Source organism: Sarcophilus harrisii, chromosome 1 (genome assembly GCF_902635505.1).
Source record: "Sarcophilus harrisii chromosome 1, mSarHar1.11, whole genome shotgun sequence".
Taxonomy (NCBI): domain Eukaryota; kingdom Metazoa; phylum Chordata; class Mammalia; order Dasyuromorphia; family Dasyuridae; genus Sarcophilus; species Sarcophilus harrisii.
The window spans coordinates 86,099,059-86,119,808 of NC_045426.1; the positions used below are offsets into that span (position 1 = coordinate 86,099,059).

The 20,750-nt window shown below is 36.6% G+C and overlaps 1 protein-coding gene across 5 annotated transcripts in view; it reads left to right on the forward strand.

The window, feature by feature from the left end:
* Nucleotides 1-14,252, forward strand: part of IP6K2 (inositol hexakisphosphate kinase 2) — a 50,542-nt gene extending 36,290 nt beyond the window's left edge. For all 5 annotated transcript variants that reach the window (XM_031959616.1, XM_031959627.1, XM_031959637.1 and 2 more), the window contains exons 3-6: nt 1,026-1,248; nt 1,913-2,088; nt 8,285-8,460; nt 11,471-14,252. In XM_031959616.1, coding sequence (XP_031815476.1) covers nt 1,026-1,248; nt 1,913-2,088; nt 8,285-8,460; nt 11,471-11,968 — 1,073 coding nt within the window. In that variant the 3' untranslated portion in view covers nt 11,969-14,252. The remainder of the gene's footprint in view (nt 1-1,025; nt 1,249-1,912; nt 2,089-8,284; nt 8,461-11,470) is intronic.
* Nucleotides 14,253-20,750: the final 6,498 nt, after the last annotated feature.

The window sequence follows — 20,750 nt, forward strand, 5'->3', positions numbered from 1 at the left end:
CTGCCCACCTCAGAAGTCTCTCCCTGAGAACTCTTTCCCCTCCGGCCAATTGAGAGAGCACACGGCAAGGACTGAGCAGATTGAGTCATTGATGGGGGGCAAAGAGAGAGGACTGTGAGAAAAAGCATTCAGCCAGTTGTAACGACGCTCACTCTTCGGTAACTGCTGAAACTTTCTCATCGGGCACTGGGGGCAGCCTTGTCAGCACTTTGCTCAAAGACTTATATTCCCTCCCCTTGCAGTGCTCTAGAGACTCAGAGGAGGAAAAAAATGCTTTCACCATGTTTCTGTGTATCCCAATACAATTTGCTATGTATTGCATTTTGTTCTTTATTTCATGGGACTTCAATCTCAATAAAATAAGTCATTGCTGGACAAAAAAGACTTGTTCAGTTCGCCGTAGACATAGGGTGCCCAAAGATGCTCAGGGCAGCCTTTGCAGAGGAGGATGTGTTGTACTGTGTAATTTTGTTTCCAATTACCCTCCCCTTTGTTTTGCTCTTGTAAGTCTTTGCTTCTCTCCAAAGCTCTTTATTTCTCAGTCAAATATGTGTCCTGGTGGATGCTTTGGGCTTTGCTGTAATGCAAAACTTAAAAGTTTTTGGTGTTTCTCAATAGGATACTTATTTTTTCCATAACAGGATATAAATAAAATAATAAAAAATGTTTTCACATCTTGCCAAGGGGTTAGACCAGTCACTTTTTTCTTCTTTAAATTAATAAACATTTTCAATAATGTCAAAATGTCTCCTGTAATTATTTGGTCCTTATATTGTTCAGTGCATCAGCAAGAAAAGACTGATCCAATGTTTGGTCCATGATAAATTGTCTTCTCTGTGAGGTGTCATTTTGTCAAGATGTTTTGATATTTGTTAGGTTGGCAGATGAGTTTTGGGCCTCTGGCAACATAGAAACTAAGGAACAGGGTAAGAAAAAAAAACAACCACGTTAAACTCATGTTGTATAAACTGTGTTTTTTCCTATTATGTTAAATTATTTTCTTCTCCTCCTCCTCCTCCCTATAGGTGTTGTATCAGTAAGCTTTGAAGAGGATGAAGATGGAAACTTATGTTTAATAGCATATCCATTAAAAGGGGACCATGGTAATTTAGACAGTATAGATAATTCAGACTGCGAACCCAAAAATAAGCTCTTAAGGTGGGCTAACAAAAAGACTCATTTACTAGAAACGGAGAAGATCACCAAGGAGTGGGTCCGACAGCACAGAAAAGAGGAAAAAATTAAAAGGTTGGTATTAAAAAGTATCTTGTATTCAACAGAACAAAGTTGATTTTTTTTTTTGAAGTTTCATCACAGGTTACAATGTAGGATACTTAAGGAATCTGATTTAGTTTCTAAAATTAGGAAAGCCAAATTATCTCGCTCGTTTATCTGCTAGTTATGGAAACATAGAATCAAGTATTTTTTAATGAAACAGTATTTTGGTAGATGCCAGTTGTAGAAGGAAAGTGGCTATCTATAATAACACAAAATGAGAACCTTGAAATGCTAGTTCTAGTTTAATCTCTTTGCCCAGAACAGCATCATTTAAAGCATTGCCACAGGAACAATTCTGCTTGGGTACCCTATGATAAATGTTCTTCCTTATTGAGAAACATTTAATGTAGGGAATTTAATTCATAGAGAATTTTCATCATGGATTTGCTAAGCAATAAAACATTGTAACATGTTTGCTGGCAAAATTATTATGAAATGTGGACTACTTAGACCATCACTTTAAAAATGGAAAGTACCTCAGTGATCAGATGATCACTATCACTATATCGGACCAGAAGCTGTTCCTTTGCTTTAGTTTTGCTTTGTTTTTGCCTTAAAAATGATGTGTTTTTCTTTTAATTCCACATTCTTTCTTTGATGGAATGTTTTAGTGCTTTAATTGTCTGTTTTCTAGTCATAAGTTAGAAGAAGAATTTGAATGGTTAAAAAGCTCAGAAGTCTTGTACTACAGTTTAGAGAAAAAGGGGAATGTGAGCTCACAGATGAAACACCATAACCCGTGGAGTATGAAATGTCACCAGCAGCAGCTACAGCGCATGAAAGAAAATGCCAAACATCGGAACCAGCACAGTATCCTTTGCCAGAGATAGCAGAGCTGTAGCTGTTCTATTCAAGTCTTGTTCAAAAGGTCTTTAGAATCCTTGGAATGGTTCATATGTAAACATGAGATTTATTACAGTTGTCCAATGATAAGTTTTTTTACCCAAGTAATGATAACTTAGACCACATACTAGTGGAAGAGCATTAATTGGTTTGAATTCAGACTTTCAGCCATTCTGTACCTAAAAAAATGACTTAAAAAAACAAGAAGATAAAACCCCTATAATTTCCAAAGTTTTTAAAACAAGAACTAGTGGCTACATATAGGTAGGAACCCATCATAATAACAGTAACAATAGTAGCTTGCATTTCTGTTTAAGGTTTTCAAAGTGCTTAATGTGTTTTACTGTTGCCCTTACTCCTATGAGATCAGAAACATTAGAGATATAGGATTTTGAGATGGTCATCTAGAGATCTAGTTACAGGAATTCTTTTTTTTAAATTTATTTTTATTTTCATTTTCTAATTCTCTTTCTCGTCTCCCTTTCCCATGGAGAAAGCAAGAAAAACAAAATGCATTACAAATAGGTATAGTCTAACAAAACATCCTGACTTTAACCACATCAAAAAACAAAACAAAACAAACAAACAAACAAAAACCTTCAGTCTTCATTCTAAACCCAACATTTCTGTCTGGAGGGTAGGAAACCATCATCTCTCATCATGTAAATGGTCATTGTGTTGTTCAAATTCGCCAAGTCTTTCAGAGTTACATTGCTTAATAAACAAATTGTTATAGTATAAATTATTTTCCTGGTTCTGATCACTTCATTTCACATCTACTTATATAAGTCTTCTCAGGTTTCTCTCTGACAGCATCCCCTTTGTCATTTCTTAGAGTACAATAGTATTCTGTTACTTTTATTTACCACAACTTGTTCAGTCATTTTCCATTTGAAAGGATACACCCCTTTGAGTTTCTGATTCCTTAACATCACCAAAAAATCTACTATAAATATGTTTGCAGCTTAGAGATCCTTAACCTAGGATTTGTGGTTGTGGGTTTTTAAAATATTTTGATTATTATTTTAATGTAATTAATTCCTTTGTAATCTATGATTTTATATATTTAAAAACATTATAATTATATTAAACTATATATTTAAAACATTCTTAGAGTCTGTGACACATAAGAGGTTAAGAATCCCTAACCTTATATAATACTACAGGGTTTAGTTTGTTAGGTTTTTTTTTTTTATTTGTTTTTTAGCATTCTATACTTTTCATTATCTCGTTTGAGCTTTACAACATCTCTATGAGGCATGTACTCCAGATATTGTCCCCATTTTGCAGAATGAGGAAATAGACTGAAAAGGGATTCTGTGACTTGCTGATGGTTATATAGTTAGGAAGTTAGACCCTATTGTCCTGATCCCCCAGGTGTGGGAATCTATGTGTAATCAACCAGTAGTGTCAACTTCATAGAAAATGGGTCCACCAAACCATATATCAGGATCCTTGTGGTTGGTGTTGATTCAAAAACCTCTTAGTATCATTATCTTTGTTCTATTGTATTTTTGTTTATTTTGTTAATTATTTCCCAATTGCATTTTAATTTGGTTTAGGCTGTTCTTGGGAGTGTTGTGGGCCACATTCAGGCCTGCAGGCTGCATGTTTAGCTCTTCTGCACTATACCAGGCTTCCTCTTACTCTTTTTCCTTTAAATATAAGGGAAATGAGACTCATAGAAAAGTGACTTGCACAGAATCATACAGATATTAGTAGCACAACCAGGATTCGAGATCTAATCTTTTGACTCCAAATCTATTGATGTTGAAAACTTCATAATTGAATTTTAGACATTCATTTTATTTCCAGCAGACCTGACCATGTATCTACCTGGTATTCTGGGTCTCTTAAAGCTCCATGTTAAATCCTATGAATCTATGACTGTACAGTCCCCTTTTCTGACTTTTTGTTCTATTCTGTCTTGTCCTGTCCTCTTCTACCAATGAAATGATTGATTGGACTTTGGACGAGGTCAAGAAAGACTAAGTTTTATTATGACATTTCATTGCCTGGAAGCCATAATACTAACAGCAGTAATTAATTTCTATTTCTGTAACACCTTGAGGTGTACAAAGCACTTTCCTCCCATTAGCACTTGATGGTAGAGGTAGTACAATTATCTTCCCATTTTATAAATAAGTGAATTGAGCTCAGAGAGAGACAATATAATTTGTCAATATCACATAATAGTAAATGGCAGAACTAGGATTTGTACTTTAGTGTTTCATAACTTCAAGTTCAGTACTCTTTCCACCCCACTGAGAAAGGAACTTTTTTCATTTAGGCATTGTGCTTTTTTGAGGGAAAAAGTCAGTGATATAAGCCTTTGATTTGAAATAAGGTTATATCTTTATCTAAATACCCATAAAATGAATATATTTCTTTCCATTATTGCTATGAATATGTTGTCTCATTTACAACAACAGTTCCTTATTCTCTCTATTGGATATTTTGTTTCATATTTTATGTGAAGTGAGTTACGTGAATCAGTGAATCACCATGTCCTGGCTGCTTAAAAGCAGAAAATTAGATTTTTTTAACTTACTCTACTCACTAGCTTATTATCTTCTATGACCCTCTCTGCTTCTTTTATCTTTTTTCCTTAGTGTTTCTGCCTTCCCTTTGCAGCCCTTCCCTTTTCTTTCCTCTTTTTTTTCTTTATAGATTTATAGAGTTTGATAAATTTCTATACTCAACTAATTGATTGTTATTCCATGTTAGAGCCAAAATTGATGGGATCAAGCTTTAGACAATGCTCATCCCCCTCCTTTATTCTCTTGATTGTAAAAGGTCTTTTATGCCTCTTTTTTGATATGGTCTAATTTGTCCCATGATACTTCCCCTTTTCTCTTCTTCCAGTACAAATCTTTTCCCACCCCTTTTGATGTCACCATGTTAGAGTCCATTCACAGCCACATCCTCAATCCATGTGATGTCTCCCTCTGTGCCCCAGTGACAGATAACAGTTCTCCAGACAGATACCATTTTCCCATCTAGGGATGTAAACAATTTAATCTTTAAATAATACATATTTTCCCCGTTTACCTTTCTGTGATTCTTTTGAGTCTTGTGTTTGTAGATTAAATTTTCTGTTTAGTTCTGTTTTTTTTTTTTTTTTTTCAGTAGAAATGATTGAAAGTCTTTTATTTTGTTGAAGATCCATCACTTCCCCTGAAAGATAATGCTCAGTCTCACTGGTAGTTAATTCTTGGTTATAGTCCCAGATATGTTCTTTGCCTTCCAGATATGGTACTCCAGGCCCTTTGATTCTTTATTGTAGAAGGTGCCAGATCCTGGGTAATTCTGACTTGCTCCTTGATATATGAATTTTTTTGTCTGGCAGCTTACAGTATTTTTTCCTTGATATTATAGTTTGGAGATTTGCAACAATGTTTCTTCAGGTTTTTCTTGTGGGATCTCATTGATGGATTCTTTTAATGAGTAATTCCCTGTTTATTTCTAGAATATCACAGCAGTTTTCCTTAATAATCTCTTGAAGAATGTTATACAGGTTTTTATTTTTTGGTCATAGCCATCAGATAGACCAATAATTTTTAAATTCTCTTTTGTGGCTCTTTTTTCTATGTCTGCTGTTTTTTAAATGAGGTATTTCAACATTTTCTTCCTTTTTTTTTTTTTTTTTTTGTTTGTTTGTCTGACTTAATTGTTCATGTCTCATAGAATCATTAAATTCTATCTGTCCTGTTGTTTTTAATGTGTGATTTTCTTCATTTAGCTTTTGTATCTCTTTTCGCTTGGTTAATTCTACTTTTGAAGGTGATGCTTTCTTCAGTGGATTTTATTTAATTTTTTTTGCATTTGACCAATTATAATTTTTTAGTTTTATATATATAACCAAGCTGTTGACTCTGTTGCATACCTCTCATTTCTTTTCTCATTTTTTCTTCTACATCTCTTATTTGCCTTTTTTTTCTTTTATGAGCATTTCCAAGAAGCCTCTTTGGGCTTGAGACTATTCATGTCACTCTTTGACATTTTCTCTGTGGACATTTTATCGTCCTCTTTCTTCCCTCTCACCATAATAGCTTTCTATGGTCAAAGTTCTTTTCTGTTTCTTGCTCATTTTTTTTCCTTTTATTTTATTATTTCCTCATTTTTAATTTTTTTAACTTTTATGATTCCTGGGGTAAATGGGGCACTGTCCCAAGCTTCCTCTGCAGTTCTGAGCCTTGGCTTTGAGCACAGGGACTCCTTGTGTTTGTAGGGAATAGCTTTGCCTGTTCTTATCAGGAAACAGCATAGTTTCCCAGAGTTTGCCTTCTGAGCTGGCACTACAGGCTGCTTCCCTGATCTGCTTCTCTATTTGAACCAGTACTGAGGGCCTTATAATTGCTGATTCACTGTGATTAAAACCCTCTTACCGGCTGTCCCAGAGTCTATCTGAGTTGGGCTGAATACTCTTTTCAACCCAATGAGACTGACCTTTCTTGAAGTTTTTCCAGTTTATCTTGAGTAGCAGACTGGTTTCATTCTGTCAAACTCTGTTCAGAAGCTTGGTTTCAGGTGGTTTTCGAGGAATATTGGGAGAGCTTGAGCAGCTTCCTGGCTTCACTCTGCCATCTTGGAAAACTAGATCTTTTGACCTTTGGTCTTCCAATTTATAGCTGGATCACTCACTCATAATACTAAAGCTTCAGTGGCTCTTTGTTGCCTCAAAGATAAAATACAACCTCCTTTCTTTGTCAATCCTAGTTTTTCACAGCCGGCCTCTAGCCTGTCTTTCTAGATTTATTTCATTTTACTTGCCCCCATATACTCTTTGTTTTAACCAGATTGGATTTTTTGCTATTACCTCTGAAGGACGATGTATCATCTTTCCCATTTGTTTGTACTGTCTCTGGAAGAAAACATTTTGTATTTTGTATTCACTTATCTCTATATGTGATCCATTGTACCAGTAAGATGTAATAGTTCCTTGAAATTAAGGACTGTCTTTCCAGGACCTTGGAACACAGTAAATGCTGGTTGAATTACATTTTTTCTGATTTTATTTTTACCAGATCTTATTTATTGGTGTAGAGAACTCCCAGTGAAGATTGGCCATCTAACAATACTATTGGTAACAACTCTGCAGATTAGGTCATTAGAAAGCTACCTGGGGCTTACTGAGCAATTAGGTAACTAGAACAGAATCATATAGACAGTGTATGTCAGTGTAAATGCTTGAGCCCAGTTCTCCCTAACTCCAAGATTGGTGCTCTATCACCATACTAACTGTTTTATTTTCTTGGTATTGAAGCAAAATATAATCCCTTTTGAGAGCAGTGACTTTCTTATCCCTAGAATTATCAAATTGAATTGAATATGAATTGACTTGACATGTTCTGTCTCTCCTCATACAGTTTGATATGGGGTTACAAATCTTCTAAAAGAATTGGACATATTTAACCTATATAAGATTGCTTGCTGTCTTGGAGGGGGCAGGTAAGCGAGGAAGGGAGAAAAATTTGGAACACAAAGTCTTTTTTTTTTTTTTTTCTTTAATTATAATAACTTTTTATTGACAGAACAGAACCCATGCCAGGGTAATTTTTTTTTACAACATTATCCCTTGCACTCACTTCTGTTCCGATTTGGAACACAAAGTCTTACAAAAATGAAGGTTGAAAACTATTTTTATATGTATTTGGAAAAATAAAATACTATTGAAAATAAAAAATACAAATAAAAACGAACAAATGCAATTGTAGTCAGTTAAAAAAAAAAAAAGCCATAGGGTGACAAATGACAGTATAGGATTATATGCACAAACATGTGTTGCTTTACAGCAAATATATGACAACTGTGAAATTATTCTTATCTACCCCTAAGTTAATGAGATAATGTTGACTATGCTCTTTCTGGGCCATTCTTGATAGTCTTAAGAACAAGTTTGGAAAATATAGAGAGACCTAATCGAAAGTGTCAGCCCTATTGAGAAATTGCCTGTTAGAACAACAATTTAGCATTGGGGATAAGACCTATTTCTATTCTTTCATTTTATACAATTTGTATAAGTCCCTAGAGCCCTACCCTTTCTCTCCTCCCTTTCCCCCCAGGAAATTTGCTGGAGTCCAATGTTCATTTCATAATCAGTCAACATGTACTTTTTAGAATAAATATTTATTTTTTTGAGATTTTTTCCTTAACTATTCAGAATTTATCTTACTGGAAAATTTAACCTCTCGCTACCAAGTACCCTGTGTCCTGGACCTGAAGATGGGAACCCGGCAACACGGGGATGATGCATCTGAGGAGAAGAAAGCTAACCAGATCCGGAAATGCCAGCAGAGCACATCTGCAGTCATTGGAGTCCGTGTGTGTGGGATGCAGGTGAGCTTCCCGGTGCTCTGATGAGCATCTTTGCCTCCAAGGAAAGGCAGAAGCATCAGGATGATAAAAGGTCATTGCATTTGACATCAGACAGCTTAGATCTGATTCTCAGCTTGACTATGTAGTACCTGGGACTTTGAGCAAATCATTCTATTTATCTGGTCCTCAGATTCCCATTTGTAAAATGAGGTTAGATAGGCTATATTAATTTTTTAGAACTACATTTTCAATCCTGTGAGCCTATGGCCACTACCCTGGACAGTGCCTTTCTAGCTTTTTGTTCCTGTTCTTGCCTCTTCTGCTGATGACATTGATGACATCATTACATTTTGGTTTTGTACAAGGTCAGCAAAAACACTTAAGTTATATTATGACATTCCATTGCCTGGAAGCCATAATACTAACAAAAATAATTAATTTCTATTTCTGTAATATCATCTTAAGGTGTACAAAGCACTTTGCTCACAATAACACTTGGAGGTAGATGTAATGTAATTTCCCAGTATCACATAATAGTATAATAGTAAATGCCAGAACTAGGGTTTGTATTCTAGTGTCTCGTAACTTCAAGTTCAGTGTTTTTTCCCACTGAGAAAGCGACCCATGTGAGTTTGCATGCTTGATATTTTTTGTGTCCCATATCTAGTTTTCCTCAGGGTAAAAGCCCCTTCAACTATTTTCTACACTGATGACAAACTGATATGAGAACAGAGCTGAAAAGCGCTCCTTTAACAGGGACCAGGAATGACCTGCTTTGAAGAATTGAGCAGCTGTCCTCTTCTCCCCACCCCCATTGGCCAGAACCTTTTATCTGCTAAAAAGTGGTTTTCCTACTTGGTTCTTTGTGCCCTTCCCAGAGACAGAAAAGAAATTGATAGTAAAAGGAGAGGTAGATGTGCCTGCAAGTGCAGTTAGCACACTTATACATGATTTCAGTTAGAATTATAGAATAGAGAGCTAAAGGAGTGGAACTGCAGTGCTCATTAAGCAATTGTGTGTTAAGCTGGCTCTTTATGTGTGCAGAAACCTGTGTTTGATTCTATTAGAAAGTTTAGAGATATTTTAATTCCATAGATTAACTTAAAGTCTAGTAGAAGAACAAAACATTTAACTATAATAGATAAGCACATTCAAGAGGAACACAGTATCATGGGGGCTCTAGGGGGTGAGCTCGACTGGACGAGGCAGCATTGGAATTAGTAGGAAGGTACAGCAGAGAGAAGACATTCTAAATATAGGTTAATAGGCCCTGTGATGAGAGCCCAGAGTACACAGATTCACAAGATTTTAGATCTGGAAATTATTTGAGTGACTCTTTTATCCCTTCTTGTGTTTCAGATGAGAGAGCTCTGAGGCTCAGAGATGAAGTAATTTAATTTGCCCAAAGTTATATAGGTAGTAAGTGGCAGAAAGTCAGGATTCAAACCAAGATTTTCTGATGAGAGTTTTCTGTACCATGTTACTTCATAAAGATAATGGCTTTGTCCTTCGTTTCCATGTTCTCTGGTTGCTGGACATTACTTGAGAGAAATTGGCATTTCTTCCTATTTCTCTTTTTACTGCCATTAAAACACTTTTGAATTATTTCTGTTGTTTATGATTAATTAAAATGCACTTCCTCACAAGAGCTTTGGGAAGAGAGTTGCAATTGTTATGATCATTTTATATGTAATAATAAAACAGACTTGTCCCAGTCAAATACTAGAAACAGGATTCAAACCCAGGCTTGTTTCCATAACCAGTATCCTCTCTTCTGTTTCATGCAGTTTCATTCCTTACCAGTAATGTAGTAAACAAATATTTGTGGAGTACCCATGCAGGCTCTTAAAAGCTCAGCACTACCGGGGATTCATAAATAAAATATAGTCTTTCTTCTGATGGAATCCATAGTAGGAAGAAGATAGAGATGAGACATGGATGTTTAACTGACAAATGACAATATGGTGAGAGGGAGATACAAAAGAGCTGGGCGAGGTCTCAGGAGTGACAGGTAGCTCTTCCTGCTATGTCTAATTCCCTCTCAGTGTTAAGGTCTGTCCTGGATCTGCTTCCTGTATGAGTGGTTACTTAGCCTAGTTGAGCCTGTAAAGGATATGGCCAGTAAGAGACCCTTGATTCAGGGCAGCTAAGAAGCTAGAAATAGCTGGTTCTTTCACTTTGAAAATTGGAGAACTACATGTTTGCTAAGCTAGGGATTTAGATTTTTGTGCTTAGCATTTAAGGTCATCCACAATCTGAAATTTCCTTGTTTATAGCCTTACCTAGCTAAATTCCTGACATCTGCATTTTTGGGAATTCCAGTCAAGCTACATTACTCTCTCTGTCCCTTGTCTTGTCCTTAACTTTTCTCCTTGCCTTTGTTCATATGGTCTTTTTGGCTGGAATATTTTCCCTTCCATTTTCTACTGTTTTATGTCTTCCTTTCCCATTTTCATGCTATCTCAAGGAAGATTTTCCTGATCCCTCTTAATTAATGATGACATTTCCACCTCAGGACTCAACATAGAAGTGTCTAGACTTTTTTACTGTATTTCTCTTGTACTGTGTGCTTGTAATTGTCTTTGTGTTAGTGTCAAGCCCTAGCAAACTGAGTTCTGTAAGGAAAGGACTCAATATTTTATCTAAACATCACATTTCTGTGGTACCTAATGAAATGCTTGCACATAGTAGTTGTTTAATGTTTGTGGCATTGATTTGCCAGTAGGCAAAACTGCATTGTCTTAGCTGGTAGCGCCAAGGAAAAGAAGAGATCCGGTTCTCAAAGAGCGGGCGGTAGCGGTTCTTTTGCCTAGAGTCTTTCCTGTGGATGACATGTAGATAAATCCTCTGTCACCATCCCCCTTATGGCCTTGCTGCATTTTCTGGTCCTCTGGCCACATTGCCCAAGGACAGACCAGGCCCGTGGCTCCCGGTGCAGGGGAGTGCTGTATTTCGGACGGCCCCCTCTCCTGCTCCTGCCCAGGACCTCACTTTCACCTGGGCAGGGCTTGACCTTTTTTCTCCTTTGTAGGTCTACCAGACAGGGAGCGGCCAGCTCATGTTCATGAACAAGTATCACGGGAGGAAGCTCTCTGTCCAGGGATTCAAGGAAGCCCTCTACCAGTTTTTCCATAATGGCAGGTACCTACGCCGAGAACTCTTTGAGCCTATCATAAAGAAACTGACAGAGCTGAAATCTGTGTTAGAAACCCAGGAGTCCTATCGATTCTACTCCAGCTCCCTGCTTATCATCTATGATGGCAAGGAGCTGCCAGAGGTGGCTGTGGACTCAGACCCGGAGGACCTGGAGGATCTGTCTGAGGAGTCGTCCGATGAATCAGCAGGAGCCTACGCCTACAAACCAGCCATCGGCACGGTGGACATCCGCATGATAGACTTTGCCCATACTACCTGTAGGCACTACGGAGAGGACAGCATTGTGCATGAAGGCCAGGACACAGGCTACATTTTTGGACTTCAAAGCTTAATAGATATTATTACAGAAATAAGTGATGAGAGTGGGGAATAAACCATTTGAACGCATACCTGTTTGCAGAGAGCACTGTTGCGACTCTTTGTATTCCAGAGTATTGGCTGCTCTGGGTTGGGGAGGAGCCCCAGGGAGTGTAAGGGAGGGGCCACTGGAGCTCACAAACCTTGGAGTCTTTATTTATTTTACCTATTTCTTAAACATTCCATATTTGATGATGCAGATACCTCTTTTCTTCCCTGTGTGTATATGTTCCAATAAAACATTTTTGTTCATTGTAAATATGCGGCTGTCATTCCTGGTGGGGTGTTTGTATTATTAGCAGCTCCCCAGAAACTGTGGAGTATAGTTTTGAATTACATCAGGGTAAGAGCAGACATGTCTCATCAACAGAGATTACTCTCGGAACTCTGAGCCCAATAAAATATAAGACAGAACAGTAGTAGTTCCCCACTCAGGAGAACTTAGCTTGGGCCCTGAGACACCTAAAGTGAATCATGTGGTAATTATTCCAGGTTTCCTTTCTTTGCCCCTCCTACTATCTTGGGGTTTCCTTGCCCATAAAGTTTTGTGGGATGAACCTAAAAACCTAAAGCTGAGATGTCAAAATCAGTACCTTGTGTGGTCCGCACTACTCCCGTATGCAGCCCAAACCGAATGCTGAAATGTAATTGGGAAATATTCAACAAAATAAAATAAAAAAAAAAGAATGCTACATTTTAAGACTAGTCACTTTATGGCCCACAGGGATCCTTATGTAATTTAGTGGCCCCAGTTTCTATTCCTGAGAGGGTGTTTTAATTCTTAGGTAATTTGCATATTTGGGACTTCCCAGTATAACCCTTGCAGAAATAGATCATGTACCATTGGGATAAGGATTGGTGGGGTTAGCCCGAGGCCTGAGCTAAGATGCTGTGTCACTGTTCATTATTCCTCTTGAGTCATTTAGGTCCCCCTAATGATAAAAGCTAATATTTCCCTGGTACTTCCTAGTGGGCCAATAAGCACTTTCCTCCTAACCCCGGGAGGCTAAGTAGCACCAGAATTACTAGCTTCATTTTACAAAAAAACAGTAACTCAAAATAAGGCAGCCAAGGCTCTTCTGCCTCCAAGTTGAGTATTCTTAATACCTGTATCGTGTTTCTACCTTGCAAGAGGTCTAAGAGATAGGAAACAGGGAGAGTTAAAGAAATCTGTTCCCAACATATGTTAAGTGGGAGATAGAGGTAGCTTGTGAAACCTTATCCAGGGTAATTTTTTGCAGAACCCAAATGACCCTACACTTGAAAATAGAACTTTCTCAGACAATTCAACTACTTAGAAATTGCTCTTTTTCCTTGTTCCACTAATCAGAAATCTTAAGAATATTATTTTTTCTCCTATTCGTTCCAAAACCAAAGCACAAGTATTCAAGTTAATTGGGCCTATGGCTGTAGCCTGACTAAATCAAAAGATTTATGTAAAGTTGGAAGGAACCAGAGATCATCTAGTTCAATGTTAATTCCAGGTTTTTGACTATTCCCTTAGCAGTAAAACATTTTTGACCATCTGCCACTAATATATATGTTTATTTATTAAAGTGACACATAAGTATTAACGTACTAATAGTTGTATAAGAGGTGCACAAAAATAGAAGCCAAATGAGATAAAAGTATTTAATACAAAAAAATTTTTGCTTTCACCAATTATAGTTTTACATGAAAGCACTATGGACAATATACTTCGTTGTAGGAAATCTTGGTGGTTTAACCCTAGGATAGAATAATTTAAAGGTCTAGTTCTAAGTTTGACCTATTCTGATTTTTAGTTTTAATAGCTATCATTTTTTGGGAAAAAATACAGACATACATAGATCCAAATGGAAGAAACACATTCATTGCTGCTGTAGCTACCAAATCATTTTGAGCCCAATCCAATTATACTAAGGTTTTTGGTAAAACTTGGGTTACTGAATCCCTCATCTTGTCCTATGTCCATCTTTGTGTTTTTATATTTTAACAAAAGAGCTCAAAACTCAAAACTCTTCATCTAAAAGACTGAAATAGCTTATAAAATTCTTTGAGGCTTTTCATGTTCAGAGTTTTTGTAGGCAACATGCTTTTACATTATTAACAAAAGTGTAGTTTTACAACATCTTGCTAATTATGAGAACTTCATAGTATTAGTAAATATCTAATGATATGGTATGTGCTTAGTCATAATTGTTAATGATAATGGATATAAATCCATTTTTCAAATCTTGTTAATTTTGGTTTGAGGTATTAGATCTGGTGAAATTGTCATTGATTTTTAACCTCATAATAAAGTGTCGGCTCTGCCCTTACTTTATTTGTATTATTCTCTTCAGTCTGCAATTTCTTAGGAAACTCAATTACTTATCGAAACCTTTAGTCAAAACTACATAATGTGATCTGTTAATACACCCACTTCATCTAGTCAAATATAAATTATACATTGCAATACACTGAGAAGGAATGAAAGCATGAATGCGCCCCTCAATTTTCCCCTATTATGGAACTCTAGCTCTCTTCAGTATACCTCTTGTACCACATGTGCCTTGAGACTGATGTGAACTGAGTGAGGCCCCAATTAATAGGAAAGGCCAGTTTCTTATTTCTTAGCTAAATTTTGGGATACACCTCCACATTTTGGAGACCACTGATCCATTAAAATTCCCTCATTTTGCAGATAGGGAAGCCATCTGTAAGACTAGAGAACCAGGAGATTTGGTTCTGAATTCCTGCTCTTAAACACTAGTTATGGGATCCTGAACAAGTCAATCTTTCAGGACCGGAGTTTCCTAATCTGCATGGGACTGTTGTGGTAAAACTCATAGCAATGTAGAAAAAAATTGACTATTATAGAAGCAGGAGTTGTTACTATTCAAGGTCACATAAGCATTAAGGAGTAGAATCAAATTTTAAACTCATGTCTTTCCCCTGTATCATACAGAGTCCTCTGCATCAGACCCTCCCTTTCTCTGGCTACACAACCCCTCCTAGCATGAGAACAATTAGCATTCTATATCTGGAACCAATCTCATCTGCATTTGTCTTTCTTGGGGACAGTTAACCTTGTGTCTGTCTATCCCGGTACATTTACCAGACTGTCCATCCATCTACTTATGTCCATTTGTCCAAGCTTGAAATGATTGGACTTGGCAGAACCACCTAACCACCCAGGTCTAGGTATTTAGTTGCCCACAGTACCTACAGGACACTGACAAAAGGCAGCACTGAATCACTAAAGTGTTTTATTGGGATTGAAATGAATAGTAGAGAAATATCACACATATTCATAATCTCTTTTATTTTCTAAGTAGTTTGGGAAGCAAACTCCATTTAACCTGAAGGGTTGGAACCTTTGGTAGTAACAGCTGCTGCCACTCCTTTTAAATTGCTCTCAGTGGGGTCTGACACCCGTCCACTGCTTGGATTCAAGCATAATTTAACATTCTGGTGGTGACCATCACTGTGCTGCCCCCACCTAATTTTTCTCTCCCTTTAGGGTTGCAGACTCCAGTAGGAACCACTGTTATTCCTTCTTGTCCTTTCACATTTTGGGGAAGATTGATAAACTGGTGGAGGAGGACAACTAGTAAAATGAAGGACCTCAATTTCATGCTATATGTGGATTGGCTGAAGAAAACAGAAATATTTAGCTTAGAAATGGCAGGATTTAAGGAGTGTTTATGGAAGTATTTATGGAAATCATTCAAGTATTTGGTGGGGGAGAGCTAATGTGGAATAAGCTGTGAAGGTTTTCTGGAGGCAGCCTTAGTCTCAGTTGAAATAAATAATTACTCCAAAATCGCAGCCAGCTGGTAAAAATGCAAACGTTTATTTATCCTTCCAAATTAGCCCTGTTAGTTGAGGCCTATCTCTCTGCCTGGCTCCAAGATCTTGCAGCTTTGTCCTTGGCTTCTGCCTCTGCTTTCTTCAGCCTCCAGCCAGCACCAAGTTGGAAGATGCAATGGATCTCTCTTGCCTCGGAAGATAGGGCTTGTAGGCTTTCTTCCAGAGTGTCTCTCTCCTAAGTCCCACAAGAAGAACTAAGCCCAAGCTTCAAAAGCTCCCTATATATGTGATCTCCCAAAGGTTAACTCCGTCTTCTGGAGGGAGAGGGATTCTGGGTTATCTCCCAGAGTGCTCTCTGGCCATAAGGGAGGTGTGAATTCGGACTAAGCCCTACTAAGCCCTGCATCCTCCCACGTGTGAACTCCATTGAGTACTTAGATACTTATGAGCTCTCTAAAGGTGTGAACACAAGCATTGTTCAATCAGTTCCACTTAGTACCTTGTTTCAAGTTCTGGCCCAAAATAACTATTAACTCCATTGGCTTAACAGTTTGTAAAAGATTCCAACAATAAGCAATGGATAACTTGTTCTGATTGGGCCCAAAAAACCAAGCCTGAACCAATAGGTGGGAGCCCATGTTACTTTATTGTACTTCTAGAGAGTTTGATATTATAGTAGATATTAATATCCTGAAGTTGCTTTTCTTGGAGAAGCATTGCTATCCCAGAACAGAACAATGGAAAGCACATCATGTTGACTTTACTTTGTATCCCTTCATTAATCTTGTCTACCTTGTATTACTTTCATTTAATTCTTTTGTTTCCTCAAAGATTTTTAAGTTGAATGCTTTTTTTTTTTTTTTTTTCCATTTAGCTTCAGATTGGTTAAAGAGAAACTTCTGAGTGCTGAGTTCATTCTTCAACAATTCTGGCTCCCTGACTCAGATTGTGGTTCTCTGACTTTGAGCTTGGTTTGAGATATCTTGCAATCTTTAATTGCAGAAAAGAGAGATAATTTTAGGGGTCATGAATCAAAGAAAATGACATTCAAAAGTAAACAGAAAGGTTAGAAGAATAATAGAGCAATAGAAATCCTTTTTAAAAAGCCAACTCCCCCTAAAGCACCCCCCCCCCAAATCCCTAATGAACTGGTAGCTGAATGGAAGGAGGGGAAAGAGGAATCTACTTGACTGAGAGGGGGGGAAAGGAGAAAGAAATTGTAATCAGATAAAAGCAGCAGAAAAAAAGAAACAAATTTATACTTCATTCAGTTCTCTTGAGTTCATTATCTCTTCACCTGGAAGTGATTAGGAGAACATCCCTTCCCCCTCTATAAGTCCTGATTGATTTTTTATTCAATTGAACATATTTTAAGGGAACAAGGTTTTTTTAATAATAGTTTTTTATTTAAAAAACAATAAGAAAAACAGAAAATAGAAAACAAAATGAAACAAGAGAACATTGTCGTGCCCAGCAGAATATCAGATTAAACTATATAACAACAAATACCAGATTAAGAAAGAATATATATATTAGTAGATATTCATGAGTGTCCATCTTTTTTTTACTTACTTTAAATTGTTCTTTTGTTCTTTGCTGTTCACCTTTTTTACTTTATTCTTTTTTTTTCTTTCTTTCATCCCCCTCCCACCCCCAAGCAGGTTAAAGAAAGGATATATTTATGTATACATATATAGATATATGCATACACATATGCACGTCTCCACACATATCTTTCTTATCCCTGCTGACTCTTTGCTTTAAATATGTTCCTAATTTGCTTTAACTGAACCTTCCACCTGCCAGGGATCCATCCCTTGTCTTTTTCCTAATCCTTTGCTTGCTGGTCTGCCCATCCTTCCCCCCTTATAGATTTTGGCAGGTATTTTACCCTTCATGGTATATATGTAGTATTACTATTTAACCCATATCCCGAGGCTAGTGGGTTTTCAGAACTCCGAGCCCTCCTCCCCTCTCTACTGCCTCTGTGTCTCTTCTTCATCTGCATCTCATTTGTATAACATGATTACTATTTTTACCTTAACTGCCCCATCTCTCTTTTGAGCTATCCCATTGTTGATGTCAATCTTAAACATATGGTAAACATATCCAAAAATCATAAACAGTTTATTCATGTTGAGTTCCTTAAAACTGATTTTTGATATTGGCTGTTAAATGTTAAATTTTCTGTTAAGTCCGGGGTTTGGTTGATAGAAAGTCCTGAAAATCTGCAAGTTCATTGAACGTCCATTTTTTCTCATTCAAAATTTGAGTTTCAAATTCTCTTCTTTTCTTCACTCCTCTCATTAAGAAGACAAGCACTTTTACATAGGTTGTACATGTATAGTCATGCAAAACACATTCCTATGTAAGTCATGCTGTGAAAGAAAACAGACCAAAAAAGAAAAAGCAAAGAAAAGGTATTTTCAGTTCTGCATTTAGGCTCTGCCAGTTCTTTCTCTAGAAATGGACAGCACCTTTCATCATAAATCCTTCAGGATTGCCCTGGATTATTGTATTACTGAGAAGAGCTAAATTATTTACAATAGATAGTCATATCTACAGTTATTGTGACTGGATACAGTTTTCTCCTGATTCTACTCACTTCACTTTGCATCTGTTCATGTAAGTCTCCATTTTTCTAAAAATCAAAGGAAATAGTCGAAAGAGATCTTTCCCATTTCCTGTTATTTATTTTCCTGTTTTCTGGTTCTGGTTAGTTGTTCCTGTCCCTTTAGGCCCCATTATTGTATATTTAATTTAGATACATTTTGTATGTATTTATCTTAAGATACCATTCTAGGCTTTCCCTTCAAGATCCTTTCTGCCACTGCCTCATAGAACTTACTTCAAGGATTCTCCGTTTCCATTGTTGCTCTCTCTTAGAATAATGCCATTACTGCAGATGTCAGCAGGGCAATATCTGGTGAATTGATCCCAACTGAGACCAGATCTGACATTTCTGTCAGTTGGGACAGAAATGTAGACTGGTGAACCGTGAAGTGTCCAGTATGGGAAGAGGCCGAAACACTTGAAATCTTGCCTCCAAAGAAATCAGGGGAAAATCAGGAAGTGAATAATAAGAAAAATAAGTGAGAAAAATGACTAAAAGTACTAAAGATCCTTGACCATAAACATAGAAATCAAGAGCACTTCCTGGCATTGGCTGTTGAAGCCTGAGCAAACTTGTTTAGCTTGAAGCCAGAATCTCCAAGGCACTTGAGAGAATGGGGTAGAAAGAGATCTAGGGGAGGGTCTTGACATAAACCTGTATGGTGTCCTTGGATCTGCAGATTTGAGATACAGGGGAGCAAAGCCCAGTGAGCTTAGGGGGGCTAAGTGTCAGTTCCTGTCTTGTTTTTTTTAATCTTTTAGATTCTAAGTGTCCCAGATCTTGGAGACAGCTGAACTTGTTTTAATGTTTGATGTATAATATCTGTTCAGGAGGTTTGAGAAGCTATGGGGATTAAAAAAAAAAAAGTCCAGTCTATCATTTTGTGGATTACATGACCCCTGGTGGTGTGTCCATTTTATTTTGTGTGGTCCCGTCTTTGTATTACTTAACCATGAACACTTTAACTCTCTCAATTGGAAAGGTAATTTCTTGCTCCTCTGATTTGTTTATAATGTGATCTTTTATAGCTAGGTCATGCCTCCATTTGCAGCTTCTCTTGGCATATGGTATGAGGTATTGTTCTAAACCTAATTTCTACCTGAAAACAGTTCAATTGTCAAATAGTTTTTGTCAAATAGTGACCTCTTATCCAAGTAGCTGGGGTCTTTGGGTTTACTGAATTATGTATTTATGTGTTTGTTTTTTTCTCTATATTTTGTACTTAATGTGATCCTCTTGACGATAGCTTTATGATACAGTTTGAAATATGGTATTGATAGGTACCACTACCACTCTTTCTATTTTTTTTTCATTATTTCTATTGAGATTCATGACCTTTTATCCTCCAGATGTGTTTTAAAAAATTTTTTTTCTAGCTCTATAAAGCAAATATGCTTGAAGTTTGTTATATTTTATAGTAAGTCAGTTATCTTAGTATTATCATTTTTATTATTATTAACTCAATCTACCCAGGAAAAATGACTATTTCTCTTAATTAGGTCTGTCTTTATTTCTGTGAAAAATGTTTTGTAGTTGAATCCATATAGTTCTTGGGTTCTAAATTTTAGTAGATATAATCCCCAATAGTTCATAACTTCTTTAATTATTTTGGATGGAATTTCTTTTTTGGGTTCTTTAGATCGATTTTTTAGGTAACATTCAAGAATGTTCATGATTTATGTGAATTTTTAATATCCTACAACTTTGCTGAATTTATTTTTTGATATTTTTGCTTGATACTGGGTTTTTAAAGTAAATCATTATATCATCTGAAAAAAAAGGTGATTATTTTGTTTCTTCTTTATCTTTGCTTATCCCTCCAATTTTTTTCTTGTCTTATTGTAGCCAGAATTTCTAGCTCTACAATAAATAATAGTTTTGATAACACATCTTTGATTTATCCCAGTCTGATTTGAAAGGGGTCTAACTTTTTCCATCATATAATATTTGAGTTTATATAGTAATTACTTACTATATTAAGCAAAGCTCCATTCAATTCCTATTATTTCTAAAGTTTTCAAAATATGCCTTTATTGATTTTTTTATATCACCATAGTTTCCCTAATATATCTCCTCTCTGCTCACAGAGGGATCCATCTCATATAATAAACAGTATATTTAAGACAAAAAAGAAAAGAAAAAGATCAGCATAACTGACCAGTATGTTGAAAAAGTCTGGAAAATTTGCAATGTGCAACATTTGTAGGTCTCCCAGCTCTGACAAGGGTTGGAGTGGGAGTGCCTTCTTATATATCTTCTTCCCAGCCATGCTTATTCTTTGTGATTTTGCAACATTCAAACTATCTCTATTTACTGATATTATATTTGACAACTCCTAGGGAATTAGCAAAGACACTAATTGAGATAATAGTTTCAGTAAACTTTAGGATTGTAAAATAAACCCACAAAA